At 40.7% G+C, this 27,068-nt stretch overlaps 1 protein-coding gene across 1 annotated transcript in view; it reads left to right on the forward strand.

Moving 5' to 3' along the window:
* Wdr64 (WD repeat domain 64) overlaps positions 1–27,068 on the forward strand; it is a 95,760-nt gene that overhangs the window by 40,527 nt on the left and 28,165 nt on the right. Inside the window, exons 9-15 of the mRNA XM_051186372.1 lie at positions 2,106–2,185; positions 11,559–11,698; positions 13,575–13,701; positions 16,620–16,768; positions 19,242–19,365; positions 22,895–23,070; positions 26,147–26,323. Coding sequence (XP_051042329.1) covers positions 2,106–2,185; positions 11,559–11,698; positions 13,575–13,701; positions 16,620–16,768; positions 19,242–19,365; positions 22,895–23,070; positions 26,147–26,323 — 973 coding nt within the window. The remainder of the gene's footprint in view (positions 1–2,105; positions 2,186–11,558; positions 11,699–13,574; positions 13,702–16,619; positions 16,769–19,241; positions 19,366–22,894; positions 23,071–26,146; positions 26,324–27,068) is intronic.

The following is a 27,068-nucleotide window of genomic DNA, read 5'->3' on the forward strand; positions in this document are numbered from 1 at the left end:
AGTGTTGTGATAGAATGATCAGGAGAGGCTGTTCTAGGAAATCATTGCTTAAGCAGAGATCTTCAGGAATGGAAGACTCACTTTTGCAAAGATAGAGTTTTGTTTTGTTGTTATTTGTTTGTTTTTTGTTTTTTTTAAATCTCAGATCAGATGTTGATGTTATGTCAGAGAAAATATTACCATATAGCTAGCAGAATTCTAGGCAAAATTAATAGTGAGTCTTGTGTGTGGCACAGAAATATGTGGTAACTGTAAGAGTTGATTTAGTAGTATCTTCACATTCTTATTTTTTTTAATCACCCTTATTTTCCATTTCTTTTACACACATGCACACAAACACAAATATTCTGTTGTAGGAAACTTAAATCCGTATGCTGCATTATATCCTACAGACCTGGTCCTTAAAAGTCATGAATAGATTACCTTGAAGGTTTAACCCTCCAACCAACTGGTGCAATGTGGTGTTTGCTGCAAAGGGCATCTCTTTCACACTAGTCAGGAGTCTGTCTTCCAGATGGATCCTGGACTTCCTGATATTTCCCATCTCTTTTGGAATTTGGTAGGTGGCAATTGCATCTCTGCTGATTACAGCTGGAGTCAGGAAGCAGGCAGATAAAAATACTCAGACAACCTCAGCAAACAGGGCTCCTTGATCCATCAGGTGCTCCAGGAACCTCTCAGCTGCTTGCCCTTCTCTTTCTCTCGGGTCATTCTTTCTAAATCTAGACACTAAAGAGACTTCTCAAGTGGTACTTGTAAGCATGTTTTCGTGGACTGCCATGGCCACCGGAGAGCATCACAAGAGCACAGTTGGGTTCCTCCATTCTGAATGCAACATGTTCCTATTTCTGCAATTTCCTATTACTAGGCTTTAAATGAAACTGTATTTATACAAATACATAATTGGTCAGTTGTTAAAATGGGAATCATCAAATCTCCCCAAAAAGGCAGGAAAGGAAACTCTCAAGGAATTTTCATTTCAGAAATGATTAGCACACTGGTTAAAATTTTGTGCAGGATTTTCAGAATTAGAGCTATATACCAGGAAGCCAATGAATGTCTGCAATTAATTGCCACATAGCATGCTGTCCTGCTGGTGCATATAGCTGAGCCTCTCTAACTTGGTCACAGCTTGCCAGTAGTTTCCTACAGGTGAGCAAGCAACTGCTTAACCCTACTTTTTCTTAGTTGCTCATCTAAGTGGCAGAATGTTTATTACAGAGGAAAGATGAGAGTGGCATTCCATAAATTTTCTATGGAATGGGACAATACCAATTTCTACTCTAGCACTTATTCTATGGCTATTGGTACAATTTAGCCTTAGTTTTTCCATCCTTGCTTGGGAATGAGGATATTTACAGGCATAAAATCATTTAAATTAACTCTTCTGAAGTGCCTGGTTTGATGCCTGGAACTCTGAGTGCTCCATAAACTTCTATTCCTTTTTAACTTAAGAACTAAAGTTCTAAAAAGACAAAATTGAATGTTATCATAGCCCTGCACTGCTTTGGGCTCCATATCTCAAGCATGACTCAGAAACTAAGAGCCCAAGGGCCAAATCCAGTGAGCCAACAGTATTCATAGCATTAGCAAACTAGGAATGGTTTTTAAATTTTTAAATAGTCTGTTTTCCATTGCTGTTACAAGTACCTGAGATCAATCAATGTAAAAGAAATAGGTTATTATGACTCACAGTTATGGAAGTTTTAGTCCATGGTGACTTAGCCCTGTTACTTTTGGACTTGCTATACCATATCATTGTGGCGGGGCTCAGGGAAAAAGCACATGGTGCTTTACTTACCTAAAGGCAGTCATGAAGCAAAGCAAGGAAGAGCTTGCTGGCCTCCAGGTATTAGACCTTTTAAGGGTTCCACCGGCCCTCGATACACTGTGACTTAGGGCTAAGTCTTTAGCCCATGGGCCTCTGGGAAATACCCAAGTTAAAACAGGGATCATAGCGATTCTGTGGCTCAGTGACTATCCTGTCAGTACTTAACATATTTACTATGGACAAACAGATCTATAAGCAATTTAAAAATGAGCCCATTAAACATAATCTACTTCCAAGTTGCAATTAACATTTCACATATAATTTTGTGTTCCAGGCCTGTCAGAGAATTTGCCATGCCAAGAGGAGCCAACACTTTCTGCTATTGCGTTAAAGCAAACGTGGTTGTGACTGGAGGTAAGAGGATGGCTCCTGTCAGAGATTGTGTTCCTCACAGGGCTCTCTTTGTGTTTTAAGGCCAGAAATAACTCTCTAGAATAATTTAAATGTCATCTATTCCTTTTACTGCAGCTTCTGGGTGTGATGACACACTTTAGTAAGTCGTCCTTGGGGCTAGGGAAGTCATGGATCTTGGAGGAGAACCTGCAACCACATTTTTCTAATATAGCACAATCCCTAAACTACATCCTAAACATTTGTCCTTATACCCACAGATAAGATTAGTCCTCACCCCTTATCAATAAAATTCTCTTTGCAAAAGATGGAGCCCACTGTAGAAGATCACAAAGTAAAAAAACAGAGCTGTGGAGCCCTGGCCCAGTGAGACACCTCTACTACTAATTATTAACATCTATACACTTTGTGGTGATTTGAATGAAAATAGCCACCATAGACTCATAGGGAGTGGCCCTATTAGGAGGTGTGGCCCTGTTGGAGTTGGTACAGGCTTGTTGAAGGAAGTGGTCACTGAGGACAGGCTTTGAGGTTTCAAATGCTCAAGCCAGACACAGTGTCACTCTCTTCCTGCTACCAGTGGACTCAGATGTAGAACTCTCAGCTCCTTCTCCAATGTCATGTCTGCCTGTATGCCACCATGCTTCCTGCCTGATAATGGACTAAACCTCTGAAACTGTAAGTCAACCCCAATTAAATGCTTTCCTTTATAAGAGTTGTTATGGTCATGGTGTCTCTTCACAGAATAGAAACTTTAACTAAGACGTTCTTATTTCAGGCATAGGTAACCTCTGAAAAGATAAAGCTTGTTTGTTTTTTTTTTTTCAAGTTCACTGTGCATTTTATATTTAAATTTACTTTCCACTTTTAGCCTTCCCAAAAACTTTCTTAGATTACTTATGGTTTATATACTATTTTAAATAATTATGTGGTCTAATGGACAGAAAGCCCAATAAACTGCTTGGAAGATAGGAGAGATAGGTTTAGTGATAGCCAGGCCAACAGTACCAGTATAATTTTCAACAATCATTTGTGCTTTCCCTGTTATTTTTCTTATCTGGCAGAATCAGGAAGTTGAACTGTAAGCATTCTAAGAGCCCTCTGACCTAAAATAGTATTGTTACAGCTTTCAAATACGTACTGAAGGAATGTCCTTATAAATGCTGGAACTCAGTTTGTTGCCAAGTATTACTGGAGATGTATATACAGCTTTGTACAGAACAAAGATTTTTTTTTTTTTATAGAATAAGGCATCTGTGGCTCCAATGCTGTGAAAATTTAGCTAAAGGCATTAAGAAAAGAAAGGAAGGCACACAACCAGAAACATGTTTCCTGACGCTTAGTGGTGATTCTAAGAACACACAGGAATCTGACTCTCAACCATAGTCTCATTACACTGGTCATTAAAGGAGCCCCTGCCAAGGCCTACATCACACACAGGAACAAACGCTAGACCTTGGTACTTTCTAGACAGAAAATTGCATCATGATTTCTTAACCTCTGTAGCCTCTTCCTGATGACTTGGTTTATCATTTGTGGTAGAAATGGCTACACTTCCAAGCCTAGACTACAAGCCAGGAGGAAATGGATGGGGCTCTAGTGGCAATCACATTGTCTGGTAGATGAAACATTGAGCATACTGTGTTAGTCAGCATTCCATCGGTGTGATCAAATACCTGAAGTAATCCATTTAAAGGAGGACAGGTTTCTTTCAGCTTACACTTCCAGAAGTTTAAGTCCCTAATGTTTTAGCCCTGTTACTGTGGGCTTATGAAGAGGCAGACTATCATGGCCAGGAAACTCAGTAGAAGTGTCCAGTTTACCTTATGGCAGCTAGGAAGCAGAGAGAGACAGGAAGGACCATCTCTTCCAAAAGCATTCCTTCCACTGGGCTCCACCTCCTAAAGTGTTAACCAGTTCCCAGTAGCAGTGCAAACTGGGCTCAAGGGGATCATTCCAGATCCAAACTGCAACATGTCTAAGAATCAAACTGTAGTAGATTCTGCCCCATCAAGGCACGTCTGCAATTAGCCTTGCATTCCATCCAACACAAACCCTTTGAGCAGTATTCAAGTAGCTGGCCAAAGGAGCTGACTTCTAACACAGAATGACATTAACCTTAACCACCTCTCTGTGCTCACACACAAAAGAAAGCAAAACTTTACGGATATCAGTTTTAGAATTTGTTGTAAGCTTAGTTTTGTAATCAATTCTAGGGGAAAATATTTTGGGAAAGTTTCGGAATCACATGACTTTACTGTTGAAGATATAGGGTGTTAATGCCATTAACCTTGGTGTTATTCATAGTAGAAAATCTTCAACTACAGCTCAGAAATTATGGGGTTTGCACTCTCATGGAGGCTAGCAAATATGGAACAGCATGACTGACAAGCAGCCAGTGCTTCCCAGCATTCAGGACTTAATGAATTCCCACAGATGTGAAGACTCTAATGGGAGAAAATGCAAATTCTAAGTAACTGCAAACATCCCCTCCTTGGGACAATAGCCTTGTTGATTAGTGGCTCAGCCATGAGCCTCTAAACAGCATGTGCCTCTGCTGACTACAAATGTACAAGAGCTGTTCTGCTCAGCACAGCTGCCTGTGTTGAGTGTACCAGGACACTTGATGAGCTTGGTAAAAACAGGAGCTCTTTGGGAAGCAAACAAACAGCATGTAAAACAAACAAATACCCACCAGGACTGGGTACTTAGGGGCGGTGGTGGTCCGCGCCTTTGATCCAAGCATTCAGGAGGCAGAGGCAGGCAGATCTCCATGAGTTCAAGGCCAGCCTGGTCTACAGATTGAATTCCAGGACAGCCAGAAACCCGAGTCTTGAAAAGCCAAAACAAACAAACAAGCATACAACAAAAGAATTTACGACTGGGTACTTAAACAAACAACAAAACCTTTAAATTTTCTGAGCATTATTTGTTGACTACCACAATTTTTTTAAAACCTAATATTGTCTTCACTTATTATTTCAAGAATTAACCATCTCTTTTGGAATGTTCCAAGCATAAAAACCCAGGACTCCCACCTATGATAACTCAGAAACACTACATGAATTTTTTTTTCATTCATGTTATTTTCAACAAGTATCTTTATGTAACTGTTAAGAACCAGAAGCTAGGAAACTAACCCATCAGGACATGATTCTAACCTTCAAGAATTCAAAATCTAATAACAAAAGTAAGACAATTCTAGATAGCTCTAATACAAAGCAGATCTGAGTCAACAAATGATGGTGATGAAGTTAATGCGGGAATATGAGTGAAGCATTGTATATGTCAAGATCTTGGTATCATGTGGCCTCATATGGCCTTTCTGTTCATTCTGGTGGCATCACACACTCTATAAGGACTCTGTTGACATCCACTGAAGCAGTAGAACCTGCTCTGGAGGTAGACAAGAGAAGACGGTTTTCTCCACAGTGTACACAGGCAAAATCCTGGTCAAGAGGCTGTCATGGAAATAATCGAGTGCATTGCAGTGTGATCAATGAGCAATTAATTTTCACCATGCATAATCATTTGAATCGTTGTAGATAACAAAGACTATTAGTAAAAAGTGCAAGTTCTCGATAATGGCAAACATTGTCCCAGGGCAATAAATATGCTTTTGACTGGTTACTCAGCCAAGAGCCTTGCTACATGTACAACATGTACTGCTAGTGACTCAGGCAGATGTCCTCTGTTGTACTACTCTTTATGTGAAATGCAAGCCACAGACATTCTTCGATGGAGAGCTTCAACTCCCCTGGCAGTAGTTAACACTCACTCTAGGGATGCCACAGCCACTGTTATCATTACTTATGGGCCAAAGGGACAGATTTCTGAACATGCATAGTAATATCATACTTCTTGGCTGTTGCTGGTGCAAGGCAAAGAGGGAGAAATAACTGAATTATTTGAATTATTGCTTTGAAGCAGGTGACTGAACCTCTGAAGGCTTCTTTGTGGCTATAACCATGTTAGCATTCTCTCTACTCTCACTAAAGTAACCTTGCCTTCCCAGAGCTCACAGTCATAAAATGGAGCTGAATTGAATCTTGAAGATCATCATTTTACACATGAGGAAACAAAGGACACTATTTGCCACAAGCTGTGCAGCTAGTCAGCTAGCAGAGCTGAGGTTGAGTCAACTGTCTTTGCCTTCAGCCTTGTTTTCTCTTTTCTGGACCACTGTGATCCTGTGCATCAGAGCACTCTCCCACACTGTCCTCTGTGATCTGAGCCAGCTTATTTCATCAAAGTGATGGGATGGGACTGAATGACGCACAGCAGAGATGAGTCTGCTAAAAGAAAGAAAAGCCTGTCTTTGATGAGTAGCTTTGTTTAAATCCTGCCTCACTCAGTAAAAGGGAGAGAGAGAGATAGAGGGGAAAGACGGAGAATGAGTTAAACAGGGCATCCACTTCTTATAAACCATAATGTGTAATATAAATGGTATAAACTGTACATATTTAATTTAATCATTTGATTATAAAATATTTCTAAGCTATATTAGATTATAAACACTTCAGACCAGGGACATACTTCACATGTCTTTATAGAGACTTCTCCCAATCTCCCCTAACATTTTGTAGAATGTATTATACAAAGCAGGGACTTGAAATAATCACACTAGTGGTGGTGATGACCAGTGAGCAGTCAGTATCTGTTCAGTTGGATATGTATGAGCTCATTTTTTCTCACAAGAAAACTACAGTATGAGTTAAGTGCACTAGGAGAGTAAGATACTCAATTATAGAGCTAATAAATGATATATCAGATTTAAAATTGAAACACAGAGCTAACTTAGCAAGCAATGATCCTGTACCTGTTATCTGTCAAGCATCACCACAAATGACTGATCCAAGGCTCATCATATAAACAACAGTCAGACAACTATGATTGTGGGGTTAGTGCTGCAGAAGGCTGAGGCCTGGAGAGCTTGGGGAAAGAACTCTTAACTCACTGGAGAGGGATCCAGAATTCAGTTCAAAAGCATATGAGTATTACTACTTCTCCTCTTCCTCCCTCTTCTTCTCACTTTGGTGAGATGGCTTATAGAAGGCACTTGCTTCCAAGCCTGCTAAACCCGAGTTCATTCAATACTTTGGGACCCACATAAGGGAAGACAGGAACTAATTCTTCCAAGTCGTCATCTGACCTCAACATTTACTGTGGCACACACACATAATCCCACTCCACATACACACATGTGCACACAAAAGAAATAAATAAAAATTGCATAATTTTGAATAAGTATCAGGGAATACTAATATCTAGAATTCTATATCCGTAAAACCTAGCAGATTTCCATGTGGGTAGTAAAATGAAAGTTTGATTCTTGCTCTTAATGTTTGAATTTAAGAATACCCTGGTGATCTACTTCCAAATAGTATGCTGCTTCATTAATAAGATTGAGCTATCATACATTACATAGCTTAGACTACAGAATTCAATTATCTTATAATTCTTGAGGCTTCAGGTTCAAAACCAAAACATCAACATGGTCACCTTCTAATAAGGCCTTCAACGTGCTGTGTAGGTGACCTCCTCATGTATAGGGAGATGAGAAGAAAGCTGCCTGATCCCTCTTCTTATGAGGACCCCATCCTTATGACCTTATTTAAAGCTATCTGTCTCAACAAGTCCTTAACTCCAAGTACCCCCTCCCCCATTGATGGTTATGGCTTCAACATGGATTTTGAGAGGGCACAGTTTGGTCCCCAGCAAATAAGACTCATCCAAGTCCTTGTTTTTCAGCCTTCTTATGCTACTCCAAGATCTGATAACTGACCTTCATGAAGGAACTAGACAATCAACCAACGTTCCATTTGGGGTAGATACAAGTTATCCCTATCCCCATCCCTTGTCATTTAGCAGTTAACCCTATGATCTGTGACTCCTCAATAACTACTGTATGAGCTCTTACTGTATGTTCCCTGGTAGGATACCACTGTAAGCCAGAAGAGAATTCTGCCTCAAAGAAGACCTCGGGGATTATTTATTATAAGTAAATAATAATGAATGATTATGAAGTGAGATGGTACATTGACATAGCACTCAGGGTTTTGTTTTTTAATTATGGAGCTATTCTGATATATCCTTGAAGAAAGAATTAGGAGAGAATGGAAAAGGATAGAGAAAATACTACAATCTCTTTCCTTGGGGCCCAACAAAATTATCTAAATTATTGGAGCATCTGAATCTATCACATTTGGCTATCCTATGAATATCTATCTTCCAAGTCACTCAATCCTATGAATATCTATTTTCCAAGACACCCAATTGTACCCTATACCTAACTGGCTCTTTCAGCATGGTTATGTCTACTTACACAAACTATCTAGCATATAAAGGCAAGTTGATCCTATGGGTGGTCAAATACATGCTATCAGATTATGCAGGATAGGTAAATTAAATTTAGGATTTATGTATAACTGTCCCCTAGTTATGAGAACCTGATTAGAAAGTATAATGGGGAACATGGTACCCAAAGGTTCTCCTCTGACTTCCTCAAGCACCCAGATGCACATGTACACCCACCCTGTGCAAACACACAAGCATACACTTACGGGTTATACACACATGCACACACAAATGCAGAGGCTGGCTAGCTTTGCACCACATGCAGATCTTCTCTTCCTGGGCTCCTCAAATAAACCATCTTCCCCAGCCTCCTTGCACTTTAGTGTGGTCAGGTACTAACTTTGAGTAAATGGCTACAAGATCCAAGATTTAACATGACTAAGAAGAAAGATATTTTCATTGTTTGTGTCATATATATTTTGCAATTTCTTTGGTATAAGCAGCCCTTGATATTTGCACAAACACATAGCTATAACTTCTTTATGTTTTTAAAAAGAGTAAATTGTGTAATGATTTTTAAAATATAGATTATTTTGGAGATATTAGATTATCTATTTTACAAATAAGTCCTTAAATATCATTCTGGAAACTGAATCATAAAAACGTTACAGAATTTCAAGATAATGGTTGAGAAATTGTATGATCCAATGTCCTTATATTACAAGAAATGAACTCTTCAGAATTAAATGATGCAAAGCATTAAATTATTTAACTTAGTGTTCAGATGTGATGGGTTTGGAATAATATATCAGAAAGTGGAAAGAAGAGGCTGGGGGGTGATGGTTCCATGTACAAGTGTTTGCTGCAAAGGTACCTGAATTTGCTACTCAGCACTCATGTAAAGCAAAATCAGTATCATTTGAGTTGCTTCATTCAAGTGCCTTACAGTTGAAATCACAGTGTCCACATGATGGTCAGACTGATAAAGCTAGTGGCCTTGCGGTGTGGTAGGAGCATTTTGGAAAGCAACTTGGCAGTGTGTCTTAAAGTCATAAACATGATTTATCAGACATTTCTACTTTTGGAAACTTACTGTTGGCAACTAATCTAAAAAACAAAGTGAACACACAGACAGCATTGCAGAATAAAAAAAAAAAAAAAAAAAAAAAAGATAAAATCCAGAATCATAGATGATAGTTAAGAAATTATGAACTACCAATGGAAAGTTAAATTTAACTATGGAAAAAGACCCAGGTGGTGGTGACAGTGGTGCATGCCTTTAATCCCAGCACTTGGGAGGCAGAAGCAGACAGATCTTTGTGAGTTTGAAGCCAACCTGGTTTGAAGCCAAGTGAGTTCCAGGACAGGCTACAAAGCTACAGAGAAACCCTGTCTGGGAAAAAAACAAAAAAGGAAAAAGAATGGCATTCTATCCCTTCTAGAACATGGACAAACTTGAGGATGTCATGCTGATGAAACAAGGTAAACACAGAAAGACAAATACTACACATTCTCTTTCTGTGTGAAAGCTACAAAGTCAATTTCAGAGAGTAGAACAGCAGTTACCAGAGTCTGGGCATGGAGGGAGTGAGGGAGGCAAAGAGATGGTGGGTGGGTAGAGGAACACAGTAGGGAAGGGGGGATTTCTTCCAACATTCTGCAGCAGCATAATGGGATAACTATGGTTCAAGCAATTAACAATATCCTAACACAGCTAATAGGATTTTAAAACATTTCCCAACACAGAAAAACACATTTCTTGGATAAAAGATATTTTCCTGATCTGTTAATACTGCATATAAGTGTTGAAATGTTACAACACATACTACATGCATGTCCTTCAATGTTCTCCAGGCTCAGTGAGAGACCCCCACCTCAAATACTAATGGAGCACACTTGCAGAAGATACGTGAACTTGACCTTGGGTGTTCATTCTCTCTCTCTCTCTCTCTCTCTCTCTCTCTCTCTCTCTCTCTCTCTCTCTCACCTATCTATTTTTATCTCTCTCTCTTTCCCTCCCCCCCCCTCTCTCTCTCACACACACACACACAAATAATGCACAAATGAACTGCAAAAAAAAAATTTAACAGTGATTTCCTCTAGAGAATAGAACTAGAAATGGGGCATAAGGGAGTAGGCTGGGAGAAGACTTTTTTTAAACAAAAATGTCACCCTTCTATACTGTTTCATTATTTTACTGTGTACCCAGATGATTTTTAACAATTAAATGACAAAATATATGCTGTGGTAGTAGTTACATATAAATGTCTTGTGCTTGTGGCTCTGCAGGAAAAAGGAAAATGGAAAAATAAACGGCAGATGATTTGCTCATGCTGGAGATTATGAGCAGTTTGCCTCTTCCCTTGATTTCTTTTATTATTATAATGTTTGCATAATTTAAGGCTGTAAAAACAAAAGACCAGCTGCCTGAAATTTGTTTTGGAAATAAATAAAGTATAAATAATGTATTAATGTGTGGCAGAGTAGGGAAGTATTGAATCAAGAAAAGTACTCATGAAATATTTATGCCAATCCACATTTGTATGTGAAAATATGTTGATCACAGACAGATCCAAAACAAGGCTAATGCCTTACAAGTCGGTCACAGAAGGAATGTCTCCAGGGAACTGTGGGCTGAGGTTTGTTAGAAAAATATCTCTCACTAAATGAGAGATGAGTTTGGTGATGATGAATTTTAATTGTCAACTTGCTACAGTCTAGAATGGTCAGGAAAAAAGACCTTAGTGAGGGGCTGCCTGGTTCCCAGGGGCCTGTGGGCATGCCTGTGAGGATTGTTCCAGTTGTATTCATTGATGTGGAAAAACAACCTGAAAGTGGACCCTACTGTAGAAGAGTAGAGAGTGCTAGATGAGCAGTAAGCAGGCATGCATTCATTTCTCTCTGCTCTTGATGGTGGGTGTGTTGTGACTACTTGTTTTTAAATTCCCGCTGCCTCTACATTCCTGCTCTGATAGTTGAGACCTGAAATTGTGAGTTGCAGGTGTTTTATGTTGAAGACACGTTTTTAACTTTTGAGCACTTGAGAATACCAGGCCTCTGTCACTGTTGTCCTTTCCAGGAGATGATAAAGTCCTCCGGTTGTGGCATCCCAATATCAGCACTAAGCCAGTTGGGAAGCTGGTGGGGCACATGTTCAGCATCACAGAGATCGTAAGCAATGAGAAAGAGCAACACGTTATCAGCCTCTCCTCCGCAAAGGTAACAAGAAGAAAATAGAACCAAAATGAAGCTGCTTGTTCTTCAAATCAACTGCAGGGACGCCTAGCACATACATGCATACACACATACATGCATACATGCATGATTCTTGTGGCCATCGGGTAATGTTTAGAAAAGCAGGTAAAATCCCAGACTCCCTTAATATATGATAGACTGATCTGTTCCTAAATTGCTCACTCCATCTAAATGACACTGTGTTTCTAAAGATAGGCTCTAATGATGATGCTTTCCCCGTGTCTCGATGATTATGTTTTCATTTAAAGTGTACTTATGGTGCAATAGACTGGCCCATCTCCTCCCTATTATCTGTCTGAGCTTGTGGTAGTCAGCAACAGCAATATGGATAGCACCTCTATTGGTCATCACACTTGAGTGAAGCGTTTCTCCCAGTCACTGCACATTCATGGATTATGAACACTTCTTAGACTAGGATATTCTCTTTTCTATGAATCTGACACCAACACCTAAAACTCAGATATCCACTCTGCTCGTTCTATGACAAATGCTCATCAAAGGAAGACAAAATTAATTAATGCCTTTGGCTAATAGCAACAGACATGAAGCTTTCCAGAAGCTGTTGCTGAATCTGAGCATGCTGCCCTTGGATACAATGCTTACATATCCACATTCCCTTTATCGTTACTCATTTGTTGTTCCTTACAGGGACTTTGGGCAAAGCCTCTCTTGTCCTTTTCTATGATGTTTTATGGCTATGGACTTCAGCTCCTCCCCCAACCTGACTCTCAGAATTATTCATCTTCATAATTCTGTGTTTTCCCCAATGCTAAAATAATCCTTTGTTTATTTCTTACATTCCCAATTTGTTGGGGGGGGGATCAGTACTTTAACTCTTACTGCTACAAGACTGATCTTTTGTTGTTGTTGTAATTTATGTTCACTTGTCCGTATGCAATATTTAATTATGACTTGTAAATATTCCATGCTGACACCCTAAGATTTGTTTAGTGAAAGTGAAAATCTTCTATGCTTGTCCCTTATACCAACTCAGCCACTTTCTGAAACGTTTTTGTCCTTGTTTTCTTCCAAAATCTGCCCAGGGGTGACTGACTCTAGGTAGGCTCTCAAACTTGGAACACCAACAACTTTCCACAAACACTGCTAGCCTCTGCTGAGCTGTTGACAGAAAACAACTAGCACCTGCAGAACTCCTTCAGTATCACTGCTCTCTTCTCTCAAAGGCATTAGCATATTACCAACACCTGAGAATGGCATCCTTAAGCATCTGTGTCACTGTATTTCCTTCTCATTTATTTCTGCATTTCCATTCCTTATCTTCAGACAGACTTCCCTTCTGTTATTTTAATTCTAACATCCCTAACAATTTTTCCTCCTCCCTCATGATCTTCTTTCTCGTTTTATGACTTGAATACACACATGTAAATACACACTCTCAATTTAAAGTCTAGTTTCCATGTAAGAGAAGAGATGAAGTGTTTTTTTTTTTTTTCTTTCTTTCTTTCTGGCTTATTTCATTTAAGGTGATTTCCAGTTGCATCTATTTTCTCGATAGCTGTACAAAATTCTATTGTGTATATGTAGCATATTTTCTTTATCTATTCATCTCTTAATAGACACCTTGATTAGTTCTGTTTCTTGAGCATTATGAATAATAGAGGAGAATCCAGTGACTAAAGGTAAACCCTTAAGCTATGCCTTGCAACCAGTTACTCCATGTTGATAAACAACTCGAGCCAAGTTGAAACAGAGCACCGTGTGATCACAGTGCAAATCACATTTCACTGCAACTTTATGAGAGCATAATTCACTTTAAAGACTTAACTGTCTTGAGTGAGAACAATGGCATGCAAATTGGTGAATTTTGCTCATTCCCTAGGTCTTCCGGGTATGGGATATCCAGACTCTATCAGTATTGCAAGTCTTCCACGATAGCCAAGGAGGGCCAGGAGACATGCAGATTTACTCTATGGTATATGATGCCAACCATGGCATGCTCATTACAGGTATGTGTACCTAAAGCAGTATAAATTAATTTCATGTATTTTACATTTAACAAAAGATAGCTCTTGGGCACTTACTATGAAAACATACATAAAGAAAAAAATGAATGATAATGGTTCATGACAATATAAATATTTATTTCAATGTTTTATTCTATGTGAGTTGATGAAATATGCAATCTCTTTTATGAAAATACCAGGTCGGTTCTATAAGATGATGATCTTAGGAGTATGTGGCCCAGGTTAAGAAAGGGATGAGAAAGCTGTTGTTATATCTTGGGCTCTGGTTTGCCTCATGGATGCAGTATCGTACTTTCATAGGATGGTGACCCTAGCTAGCATGTGCCAGCATGAACTTATTTTCTAAGGCAAGACAGATCTGACAAGAAGTTGGCCACTCTGAAGGATGGATAAAGGTCTTCTCACCTGCCTTTGCTTCCAGATAAAGAGTAGTAGAGAGAGAGGCCAGAATCCAGGAAGACAGGATCTAAATACAATATTGGTTGCCAAATTCTGTTATGGGTTTTTGTCTTTTTTTTTTTTTTTTTTTTTTCTTTACAGATACACTAAAAAGACAAAGAACCTTGTTGGGCATTTAGGTTGGCTACTATTCACATGCACATCCTTCACCTTTTAGAAGAAAAATGCTTATAATAATAGCAGCTCTATCCTCTGGAACACTAAGCCAGAATTGCCTTTCCTAAGGATATTATCACTGACCACCTGCTCTGGGTTCCTGGAGGATTAATTAAGGCAGGGAAGTGATTGGTGCTGTCTCTATTGGGGAACATAATTATTTTTGATTTTGTGTTATTCATTTTTCCTGGGTTAGAGGACAACCATCACTTCATGCCCAATAAATAATTTTCCACCCTGAAAACCAGAACTTAGTTTCAGCTGTGAATGCCTCTCCTCCATCTGATCCCCTCTGAAATGAACGTATTAATGACTCTACATAAATGTCATCTCTTAATACCAAAACTTGCCTGCTTGATTATCAGGTTCAGCATTTCTGTCCCAATTATCATCAGAGTGAGGGAAGGCTAAAATACCAAGATAAAGAATAACATGGAGAATAGAAAAGCCAAGCATTCTTTCCACATCTATATATTTTTGGTGGTACTCCTATTTGTAAAAGTACTAAGCTCTGCGTATTGCCTGATCATTAAAAGTGTGGTCGTCACATCCTCACAGAGACATACACACAGGCAAAGCACCAGTGCACATTAAATAAATAAATTATATAAAAAAGCATATCCATCAGCTTGACATTAGGATTGAATCAGTGTATTAATTTGTGCTTAGATTCAAGTGACATCAGGTAGAGAAGTTTTGTGAGCCCTGTGGGCAGCAACACTACACCCAATGCTTGGTAGAAGTGTTACTGCCAGAGTCATCGTCAATACACTGGTGATGATGGCAACAACTATTTGTGGCCTTTTTACTCTTCAGTCCATCTTCATGGTCACTCTTTGAGGTAGGAATTGTCCACTGAAGTTTTACCAATGTACAAGCTAAACTTCAGACAGTTCAACTGACTAGTAGAATGTTGAAACAGGACTGAGATTCTCTCAGAACTTCTAAGTCCTGAATCCACATTCATTCTTTTTCCTGCATTATTTCCATTATTGTATGACAACTAGTCAAAAGGGTAGAAAAGTGTCAGTTCTTCACATGCAAGTCCAGCTATGTTAACTGTTAGTATCATGTTTAAGGATGTATGGAGAAGCTCCAAGTGTCCCTTTGAGAACTTGATGGCCATCCATCTATCACATTTCCTAGCATTGGTGCTTGAATTGAATAACATGTCCTGATGAACCATCTCAGTCCTTTACATATGAGCAGACTGTATCACAAGATCCAAACACCTTAGTAACTGCTAATACTTGCAGAGTTTCTTTGGAATGACTTGAGAAAGTCACTGCAGTGTCCACACTGACAACTTAATAAAATAGGTACAATAGGTTTTCTATTCTTAGAACTGTTTTTGTTTGAACTACAGAATGTGCTGGGCTGTGGCAGTGCACGCCTTTACACCCAGCACTTGGGCAGCAGAGGCAAGTGGATCTCTGTGTTGGAAGCCACCTGGTCTACAGAATGAGTTCCAGCACAGCTAGGGCTACACAGAAAAACCCTGTCTTTGAAAAAAAATCCAATAAGTAAATAAATAAAAATGAATGCTTTGATACATTTACAGTATTTCTATACATTACACTAAACTACAGCACACAAGATTCTGATTTTGAGATTTAAATCATACCCATAGGAAAATACAAGAAGACTGTCATGCTAACTACATAGTGATTTGGAAATTAATTTTACTATTGATGTTGCAATCACTGGCCTGCAATCATTCTCATTCATTATATTTAATCAGACCATGTTCACAGCATGTGTTATCGTTTGTTGGCTTGAAGAACACTCTGACTCAATTTCAATCACCAGAGCAAGCCTCGAATCAGCAGAAATCTGGTGGATAGCATTACTGACATGCACACACTGGAGAGGCACACAGTAAGGAACAGGGAGCAGGCTATAAAAACTAAGAAAACAGGGGTCAAAATGACCTGTACTTGAAAGATAATGAAGTCTCCAATAATGCTTTCTCCTAGCTGAATCTCATTTGCTGTCAGAGATGCTCCAGAGTAGGCAACACTAGTCTTCAATCTCCAATCCTAGCTGGTTGGGTCAAATCCACTGTGAAATTCCAGACTTCTGATAATGACAATTTAGGGAAAAGATAGATGCTTTTGTAAAGTTCTTCATTTTTTACTTCATTTCATTTTTAAGATGTGATGACACATGTGAAGCCCGGAGACCCATGCTCTTTTCATTTCAGTCTCTAAAGTGTGGGATTACAAGGATGCACTATCAACCACACCCAGCTGCATGACATCGTTCCTTCTTTCCTTCCTTTTCAGGATCAAGTGTTATAGACATGTATCCCTTGACCCGGATGATACAGGACACAAAGCAGGTGCCTCACACTCATGAACGAGAAATCAATGTCATGTTGTACAACAAATACTTCCACCAAGTGCTCACTATCTGCTCAGAGTCTGTAATCAAGGTGAGTGTGCAATGACTCCCTAGGCAGGAAAAGTCTGAGCAAGTGAGATGTTATCTTCATTGAAGCTCTTTAAGCTTTCATGAATACATGATAAAGATGTGTTTTGAGCCAGTTCAAACCACATGTTTAACTAAAGTCAGACTAAAAAATAGAAAATTTAACAATATTACATTTATTCATTTATTTTGTGTGGAAATGGGTGTGTGTCTGTGGAGATCAGAGGACAACTTGTGGTTTTGATTCTCTCTTTCCACCGTGTAGGTTTCATGGTTCAAACTCAAGTCATCAGACCCAGTTACAAACATCTTCAACCCCTGAGCCATATAGAAATCTTAAAGGAAATATATTAGGGAGGAAGAACTAACCCATACTTAAATTTCACCAGACATTGTATGCTAAGAAGGAAGGGAGAGACATTTAGTAGGCATGCACCATAACTCTTGTTTTGTTTTTTGTTTTTCAAGACAGGGTTTCTCTGTGTTGTTCTAGCTATCCTAGAACTCACTCTGTAAACAGGCTGGCCTTGAAATCATAGAGATCCACCTGTCTCTGCCTCCCAAGTGCTGGGATTAAAGGCATGCATCATCACCATGTAGCTGTACCATAGTTCTTAAAATTGCAGTTATATATACCAACACCACTAAGTCTGTGATCTCCATTAAATCTCATGAAAGATCTTTACAGACACAGATTTCTTTTCTAAAGATGGGGAAGTCAGGACTCAGAGATAAGTGACCTGCCTCAGATCCTATTATTCTCATAAAAGTGAGATATGAGCCTGGGTATGTCTACTGTGAGCAGTCATAGCCTTGGGCTCAGTACCTCTAGTCACACCCACAGGTGTGTTGAGTGCTGTAGTACTTAGCAATGTTAACTGTGTTTGTCATTACCACCACTGAAACCATCTACCTTGGGGGATTTCCATCCTGTTATTTCATAAATGCACTAAGTGGAGGTCTATGACCCAGAGGAACAGTACCCCTCTGGGAACCCATCAAATTCCTCATATTTTAACCTTCTGTGATCAGCTGCTGGATATTTTCTCCAGCCTGAATCCCCTGAACTCAGTTAATTATCATAGAACTTTTTTCCTGCTGCTACAGGTACACTAGACTAAAATAAACCTTGCCCTGCATTCGTGTAACAATGTGCTCTTAAGCAATGTCTGCCTTATCTTTGACAATAGATGATGGAAAGAAGTTCTAAGGGAGTTTTTCTACCCTATTAGATGGACAAAGATTATAGTTCAGACTTGGAGATGGGTGACCTCAACCCCATTTATGCAGGGAGCTACATTCCTTTCTCTTTAAGGACATCACCTACACACAACACTCCGTGGCTGAGAACATGGCCTCTGGGCCAGACCTACTTTGTGTGAACCATGCCTCTGTTACTTCCCAGACAGTGGCCATCATGCAGCCATGAGCCACTTCATCAGCTTCCTCTCCCTCTTTTCTGTGGTTGCCATCACTTCCCTTCCGTTCCCTGGGAGACAAGCACACCTCTCTACCTCTGCCCCCTCTGGATGCACTGCCCCACCCCCACTGGCTCCAGTGCTAACAGCAGCTTCAATTGCTCACTGACTGGAAAATTTACACCTAAACTTGGCACAGCCACAAAGGAGGAGAGATGCAGTTCTTCATTCTATGGATCTGTCCTCTGTGTGTTTCCAACGAGAGGGATTGATGAGCCATGATATTTCTGGACTTTTCCCAATACTGCCAGCCTGCTTCGCAGATGGTCTGTCTCATTCTTACACAACCCCTTTATCTGTCACTGTGCCTCAGAGAACTACATAAACTGTCCAGTGAGTTCTTTAGGATTTGCCCATGTATGATGCTGTGTGCCACACTTTTATCTCATGACCGTTTTTGTCACTGAGGACTTAATTGAGCACTGTTAATTATTGTATTTCTATTCTACTCTCGTTCACCCTTATAGTAATAAGATAATTTTTTTCTATTACTGTGACAAAATACCTAAGACAATCAACTTAGAAGGAAGAAATATTTGCTTTGGTGCATGGTTTTGGAGGTTTCAATGAATAGCAAATTGGCCCAGTTACTTTGGGGCATTTGATAGGGCAATGCATCTTGGTAGAGTATGAGGTAAAACAACATCCTCACCTCATAGTAGTCAGGAAGTAAGGGAGAGGAAAGGGAGATGAGTCTAGTATCCCCTTCAAAAGCACACCCTTAGTTGTCTAAAGTGTCCACATAGCTGACTACTCTCCTACAAGTAGACACTCCCTTGTCCACCTGATGCTCAGCAGACACATTCAGGGACAGCACAGTCCCTCATAACAGAAGTCAACTTTCACAGCTTGCCTTTGATCAAGCCCACACTCAGGGCAGGGTGCTGGGAAAGGTGCTAGGTGAGTAGAGTATTTTGAAAATGGTAAAAACGTTGCTCAGAAATGAAGGGCGGGTATACAGAATACCTGGTTTCTGCTGTTGTTTCTGTTCTTCTACAGGTATGGGAACTTGAGACTGGCCTCCAAATATACCAGATTCTAGACCCCCATGGCTTCAATATTGAACTAACTTGTGCAGCTATTGATGAAAGTGGATTTATTTTTGCCACAGGAGCATATAATGGTGAGACTAGTGTTCAGTATATGGCATCTCCCCTTTGGTGTCCTGAGAATTCATGCAGGAATTCTTAAGTTTAGAGGGTTTAAGGGTAAGTGTGGATCAGGCTGACATATAGACATGCCCAGGTGAATATCAACAGTCTTATTTCATGGCCAATGATATCTGGATATTGATGTGATAAACAGACCAATAAACTTACATTCTGTTTATGCAGTTGATGCAATTATGTGCAAAAGTCTTTCACAAAAATAATCATATATATGAAGATACCATAATGAAACCCATCACTTTGTATGCTAACTTAAAGAAATAGTCATAAAAACACAAACCAGACTCGTATAAGGTTCCTCACAGAAGGGGAAAGGGACAAGATCTCCTGAGCATATTGGGGGGGGGGCAATGAGTAGAGAGGGAGCTAGGAGAAAGAGAAGGAGATGATAGGAAAGCACGTGGGACTAGGAAGATTGAGTCAGGAGAGGAATAGACGAGAGGAGAGTAAGGGGAGAGAGAGAGAGAGAGAGAGAGAGAGAGAGAGAGAGAGAGAGAGAGAGAGAGGAGAGAGGAGAGAGAGGCCATAAAAGAGGGAGCCATTATAGGTTTGAAGAAAAAACTTAATCTAGAGAAATGTCCAGAGACTGACCCCAACTAACAATGTGAACAACAGTGGTGGAAAGGCTACTATAAATGCCCTTCCCTGATAATGAGATTGATGGCTAACTTGTCCACCATCATAGAGCCCTCTCATCTAGTAGCTGATGGAAACATAAGCAGACACCCACAGATAAACACTGAGCTGAACTGGAATCCAGATGCATAGAGGGAGGACAAGACCAGGCTGCAGAAACACATAGAGACAGCTGACCTGAACAAGGAGGAACTAATGGGCTCCCAGACTGAAAGCTGGGAATCCAGCATTGGACCGACTCAGAATCCCTGAATATGGGTCTCAGTTAGAAGGCCTGGGCAGTCTAAGGGACCTCTGACAGTGGGACCAGGATGTATCCCTGGTACACAAAAGGACTTTGGGGCATATCCCCCATGGAAGGATACTCCCTTAACCTAGAGGCAGGAGAGAAGGCCTAGTCCCTACTCCAAATGACTTGACAGATTTAGATGACCCCTTATTGCAGTAAATAAGGATCAGGATAAACAAATAGGCCAAATAGATGTTTATTTAGGGAGAAATAACTTACAACCTAGACAGATGAACACCAGGAAATTCAACCCGATCCTCTCCTGTCCGAGTCACGCCAGAAAGAGAGCGCCTTCCTGGCCCCCTCCGACCTCCTTCCTCAGGTCACCTCCGCCCATCGCTCCACCCCCCAATGGGCGTGGTCAGTGCTACAGAAGGACTACCTCACTACAACCCCTCCTGGAAGACATCACCCTACATGTGGAGTTGGGGGGGGGGGAATGGGAAGGGAGGGTGGTCAGGGGGCATGGCAGGGTGGGAGAAAGGGAAAGAAGGAGGAAAGGAGAGAGGGAGAGGATACTGGGATGGATATGTAAAATAAAAATAAAAATAAAAAAATGGAGCGGGGGGGGAACACAAACCAAAGCCTTTCATTATTAAGCACTGGCACACAGACTATCACCTACATTTTAATGAGTATAGCTACTTACAATGAGTTAATACATTAGAGAAAGCCACTTTGCACTATAGTTAGGAATGAAAAGACTTTTACTTATACCACTGAATTTCAACTTTTGGTGGGAAATAGCTATGTTTCACTGACTTGTTCTATCCCAGTACCTTTTATGTACTGTTAAGCTAAAAGGCAGCCATTAGACTTGGGGTCTCTTGCAGCTGCTGCTGCTTCTATTCCCATGTGTGTGTGCACATGTGTCTGCTTGTATGTGCTGATAATTGAACCTAGGGCTTTATATGCAGTACCCATAGACTCTGAGCTATACCTCAAGCCATGCAATATTTAACTCTCAGTATCTTTGACGACCATACAGCTTTGGTGCAGAATGCCTAGAGTTCTATACTGGATATACTTCTATGCCTAGGCTCTATGAAGGTACATCAAACTTGGGGACTTTGGGGCTTGGATGTGACTGTGTGTCATATTTTTTCCTCTGTGGAGGACTCTTAGGAACTAGAGAGCTGCACACTGCCCCACTTTCCCACCTCATGTTATTCTGAACATCTACAAAAGATCTGTTTGTTCTAGAGTAGATGGCGTAACCAAGAGTGTGCACTCTGTAGAATCTGTTTACTCTGGAGTATATTTGATAAATAAATGCTTGCTCACAAACCAGTTGATAGAATGAATAGGCACCCTATGTGAACATTGGATATTTTAAAACATGAACAGAAGATAACACGCAGGGATAGTCATGAGTGCAGGTTCAAGGTGTGGAAAGGCATTGACATGCACAACACAGGGGCACAGCATTCCTCCCTAAAAACGATGCAGAGGAAGACAGCCTCTCCCTACCACAGGCACTTGCTACATACATATAAAAATGTCTAGTACTTTCAGGTCATATGTTCTTACTTGTAAGTGTTCATTGCATTGAGTCATTGGGCTGGTTTGAGGTCTCTGGTTTTTAATACATCATCAATACTGGGCCCTCACTGGGGCTCCTGTTGAATATCTTTTTTTTTTTTTTTTTTTTTGTCCTGTGTCATGGGGAGCCTGTAATTTTGGGTCTGCACAACCAGCCCCTTCATGTGCACCAGTAGATCATAGATGGGATGGGCCAACTCATTGCTCTGGTTCTGGGTCTGGGTGGTTGCTGGACTGGTCAGCCCACCAGCTCTTCCTCATCCTCACCACCGGAGTGAGCCCTCCAATGCTGCCCCAGCTATATAATAAGCAGCAAGGAACAGGGCCAATTCCCCCTGCTCTCACATAGTCCTTGCCACTGAAGGGTATCCTGAGTATAATTGATGTCTGGTGTTGGTAATAAGCAAATTCATGATTGGGATAGCCTGGCAGAGGGGCATACAGTCAAATTACTGCTTGTCCAGAAGTGTTAGTGCTGAGGACTGAGTCATGGAGAGGGATGTTGGGCTTAGGGAAGATTCAGGGACTTGAGTAAAAAGCTATAAACTGTCCCACCTTCCCACCTCATCTTACTCTGTGCTACAAAATTAGAGCAGACAGTGTGACCAACTGCATTTACTACCCAGAATATATTTATTCTGAGATAGATTTGCCAAATAAATACTTCCTCACAAGATGGTTGATGGAATGAGTGGGCATAAGTTTTCAGGTATACAGATTAAGTGATTCCATATATGAGCCTGGGAACCTGTAGGCCCCACCTCTCAAAGATTCTAATAATAGCACTGAGATGGATAGCAAACCTCCCACACTCAGGCTTTTGGGGAACACTTATCCAAACAAGCAGACATCCATTACTCTCAAGACACTACCCTGGGCTACTCATTCCTTTTATCACCCTGTGGCAAATCATGTAGATCAAGACTGGGGAGACCCAGCTGCCAGTGTCCCCTAAGCTAAGAGCCAGGCTGTCTGCACACCATCTTACCCACAGAGCCTTTGCTTCATGCCTTCAGGAACAGCTAAAATCTGGGACTTTGGCAGTGGGCAGGAGATGAAAGTGCTACCGGAAGGGAAAGACTGGGCAGAGGAGGAGCACGGGCTGTTCCGCCTGTTTTTCCTCAAGGCCCAGGTGAAGCACCAGCATCTTGTCCTCGCCTTGGAGCGCAACGGCACTATCAAGATGATCCAGGTTTGAATCCAACTTCCATGCTCTCTCCACAGACAGTCTCCTTGGGGGCAACGGGCAACCCAATGGTGACCCTCGTTACTGTGTTCCTCTCTTTATCTGTTTCCATCTCTGTCTCTATATCTCTGCCTCTCTCTCTCTCATTATGGTTTTGTGTAATTCAGACTGACACTGAACTCTAGATTCTTCTTCCTCCACCTCTCTAGTGCAGACACCACCACACCCACTTGCTCAATTTTATGGGGTACTGGGAGTTGAGTCCAGAGCTTTAAGCCTATTTGGCAAGTAATCTACCAACCAAGTTACATCTCCTGCCCCACTCAACTCCGGTCTTTCCAGTCAATTGAGGGTAGTGCTTATCTACTAACTTTCCTGTGGTGCTCACAACCAACTTGGCTCAAGTCCAAGAAAATGGCCAAAAGCACAGCTCCTCAGGCCTAGCTTCTTTCCCATCAAAATTATTGCTTCAGCATCATTAAGGGTCCCCTAAAACAGGTGTCAGAAAGGTTGAACTGATACACGTCCATTTACCACTGCTAACATTGCTCACATCCTTCCTCTGCAATAATTCTTTGCTCCTCATGAGGGCTTCCGAGCAGATTCTGTTCCTTATGGCCCATAAAGCATTCAAAGATGCTCAGGTCACTGTTTTCATCCCTCACCAAAATGACTTTGTTTATTTTAAGGTTAATGGTGCAATCTGTTTGAGGAGGATTGAGATAGGCTAATTTATTTTTCCCCGTGAATCTATTACCCCCTAGGAATACTAATGCCTTCTTCAAATTTAAAAAGAAGCCAGCCTCATTTATCCTGACGCTGTGGCACTCACCCCATCAGCTAGACCTCAAGGACTGATGTTGCCTTTGTTTTTTTTTCCTCTGGAAGCTAGAATCAGAAAATAAGTCTTGAATAGGGTTTCAGGGATGAAGCAGAAACATCGACTGGGATGACTAATCTGTTTAGCTAAAAGAAAGGAGGGAACATTTTCCCCAGTTGATAGATTCTTTCCTTGTTGTCTGCGTAGTCCAAAATGTGACTGTGGAGAAATTCCTTGGCAGCCCACATAAAGTACAATGTGACTTACCTTCTGGAAGTTGCTGCAATAGATCATCATCATGTCAGTAATCATAGATGCTCACAGGACTTGAAGGGCTGCAAAGTGATCCTGGGCTTGGGCTGCAGCTGGGTTGGTAGAATGCTTGCCTTAAGCATGCAGGAAGCCCTAGATTTGATAGCTAGCACCACATAAATTGGGTGTGGTGGCTTGGAAAGTGGCAGCAGATCAGAAGTTCTAGGTCATCCTTGGCTACAGAGTGAGTTCAAGGTCAGACTGGGATCCATGGGACCATCGCATATCAAAAATGTTTTGAGTTCTGCCCTAGCCACTTGCACGTTGGTTGTTCTGGTCCTCTGTGCAGAACATTAGACTAAGCAAGAACTGAACAGCTCATTTTGTATCTGTGTTCTTGTCCTGCTTATTAGAGATAGAAAGGCTAAACTATTAAGAAATTTCTTGTAAGGCAGGCAATGGTAAATATGCAAGGGATGTTTGGGAACTTTTAAAACTCCTATTTCATGTTGCAGAGTTAGCAACATGCTATGCAAAGCAGATCAGAATTTCAAAGAAGGGGAGACTGAAAGCAGATTACTGACTCCATTGCTTCTATCATCCTCAGAAAATGTCACAGCTAATTCAGATCTGATCTTGGAGACTTAAATCAAGAGAGACCATAGGATCTAAGCCAAGGCCAAATGACAGCCTCAAGTCCTTGCTCTGTTGGAACCCCAAATCTCACCGATTGGTCCCTGAAATTTTTTTAACCTGAAAAATGCTGACCAAAGAATTCCTGTTCACACATGTTCACACTGCAGAGAGAGAGGAGGGTGGATGAGATGAGAAAAACAGAAACCTCATAGCCACACTTAGAACCCAAAGGCTAGGTGAAGCAAAAAGTCAAAGAAAACAGGAAGCTGCTCCCCCGCCTTAGATCACATGGAACTAGGGATGCAGCCCACTGTCTTCACTCCCCCAGAAGTCATCTCTGCCCCACCTCAGCCAAACTTCATTCTAGAAGAATCCCTGTTCTGCTCGCAAAAGGACCAGCTTTAAAATTTTGAGCTGCTATGCACAAACCAAAGTAAAATAATAATAATAATAATAACAATATTACGAACAATAACAATTTAGAAATCAGAGTGATATAGAATAAACTATCATAATATAAAAGCAACTGAAAATGTAAGGTGCATCCCTCCCATCTCTCAATCATGTGTTAATTTTATTGATAGATGCTGTCTAAGTGAATAAGATAAAAGAGCAATCAAGGATGATTCCTGACATCAACCTTGGAGTTTCATATGCTCAAACACACTTGCCCGCATACAAACACAATATACACATGGAAATAGAAAAAAAAATAAATGGATGAAAGTAGAAAGGCAGTATCATATTGTCTTAGCAAAGCTTTCTATTGCCTTGGTAAAACACTTTGGAAAAAAATCAACTTGAGGAAGAAAGGATTTATTGTATCTTAATAGTCTGCAGTACATCACTGAAGGAAGTCAGGGCAGGAAGCCAAAGCATAAACTGATGCTGTGGCCTGGAGGGATCCTACTGACTGATTTGCTCCTCACAGCTTGCTCAGCCTGATTTCTCATAGCACCCAGGACCACCAATGGGTTGGATCTTCCCATATCAGTCATCAGTATAGAAAATACTGTGTAGGCATACCCGCAGGTCAATCTGGTAGGGGCCTTTCCTCAATGAAGTTCCCTCTTCTCAAAGGACTCTAGCTTGTGCCAATGAGACATAAAGCTAACCAACAGATATAAAAATGGCTTACAGCATGTACATGTAGATATAATAAAACTTCCATGACTATTATTAGATTTGGGTTTCTGGTTATTATAAGGAGTGAGACACAAAGAAAACTATGTTTTGAGTGGAAAGACACAGCTTGCAAGCTGATGATGGAGGGTGATGGGGTGCCAGTCTGTGTTTTTTTCATTTAAGAACAGCTCAAAGGAAATAATTCACTGAACTCTTTTTTTTCCACTTACTAAATTCTGTCTGCATAAGGGAAAAGAGGATGATCTTTTCCTCACGGTGATATGGGAACTGCCTGATGCAATGCCTTACCTACAGTATGGGAGCCATATTGTACATCTGAAGATGTCAACTAAAGAAAGGGTGATGGCCATTCCTTTCCCAGATGTTGAATTAATTGTCCAGAAAAGCGCTACTCAACAAACTAACGTATGTTCAATTTCTTTTTTAAAAACATTTTCACTGAGAATTCCATACAATATATTTTGATCATATCCATCCCAACTCCTCTTCTTAACTCCTCTGAGATCCACTCCTACCTCCATATCCCCTAACTTTGAGTCTTTTTCTTTTAATTTAATAACTCATAGACTTCAAATTTGTGTCGTTCATATACTTCTGGGTATGGGGCCATCTGGTGAAGCATGGTTGACCTACCAGGAACCACACCCTTAAAGTAAATTGATTCTCCCACTTTTCTGAGAAGCCATCAACTGTCCATTAATCCTTAGTTAGGAGTGAGGGCTTGGGAACGACTCCCCCTCTCATTTAGACTATGATTTTGCACAAGCTACAAGACTGCTATGTGTGCAATGGTACTGTCATTCCAGAAGACACTTTTACTCTGGCCCTCCTCACCTTTGGCCCTTATAATCTTTCTTCCTCATTCTCCACAATTAGTGATGTACAGATTAAGATACATGGGACGAGGGTTAAATATGGGTTATATATTTTATTCTGGGAGAAGTCACTTGCATGAGAAACCAATGGCCCCGCAAGTTCTCCCTCCCAGTTGCTCTCTGTGATCCTACTAGAACCAAGAGAGTGAGCTGGGATCTGGGGACCCCAGACCCAAGCTGCCTGTGCCTGTGCCTGTGCCTGTGCCTATGCCCCAATGGGCATGGTCAGTGCAATAGGTGTGGGTGGGGTGGATATCTCACTATACTCAAAGGTT

The sequence above is a fragment of the Phodopus roborovskii genome, unplaced genomic scaffold, assembly GCF_943737965.1.
Source record: "Phodopus roborovskii unplaced genomic scaffold, PHOROB, whole genome shotgun sequence".
In the NCBI taxonomy this organism is placed as follows: Eukaryota; Metazoa; Chordata; class Mammalia; order Rodentia; family Cricetidae; genus Phodopus; species Phodopus roborovskii.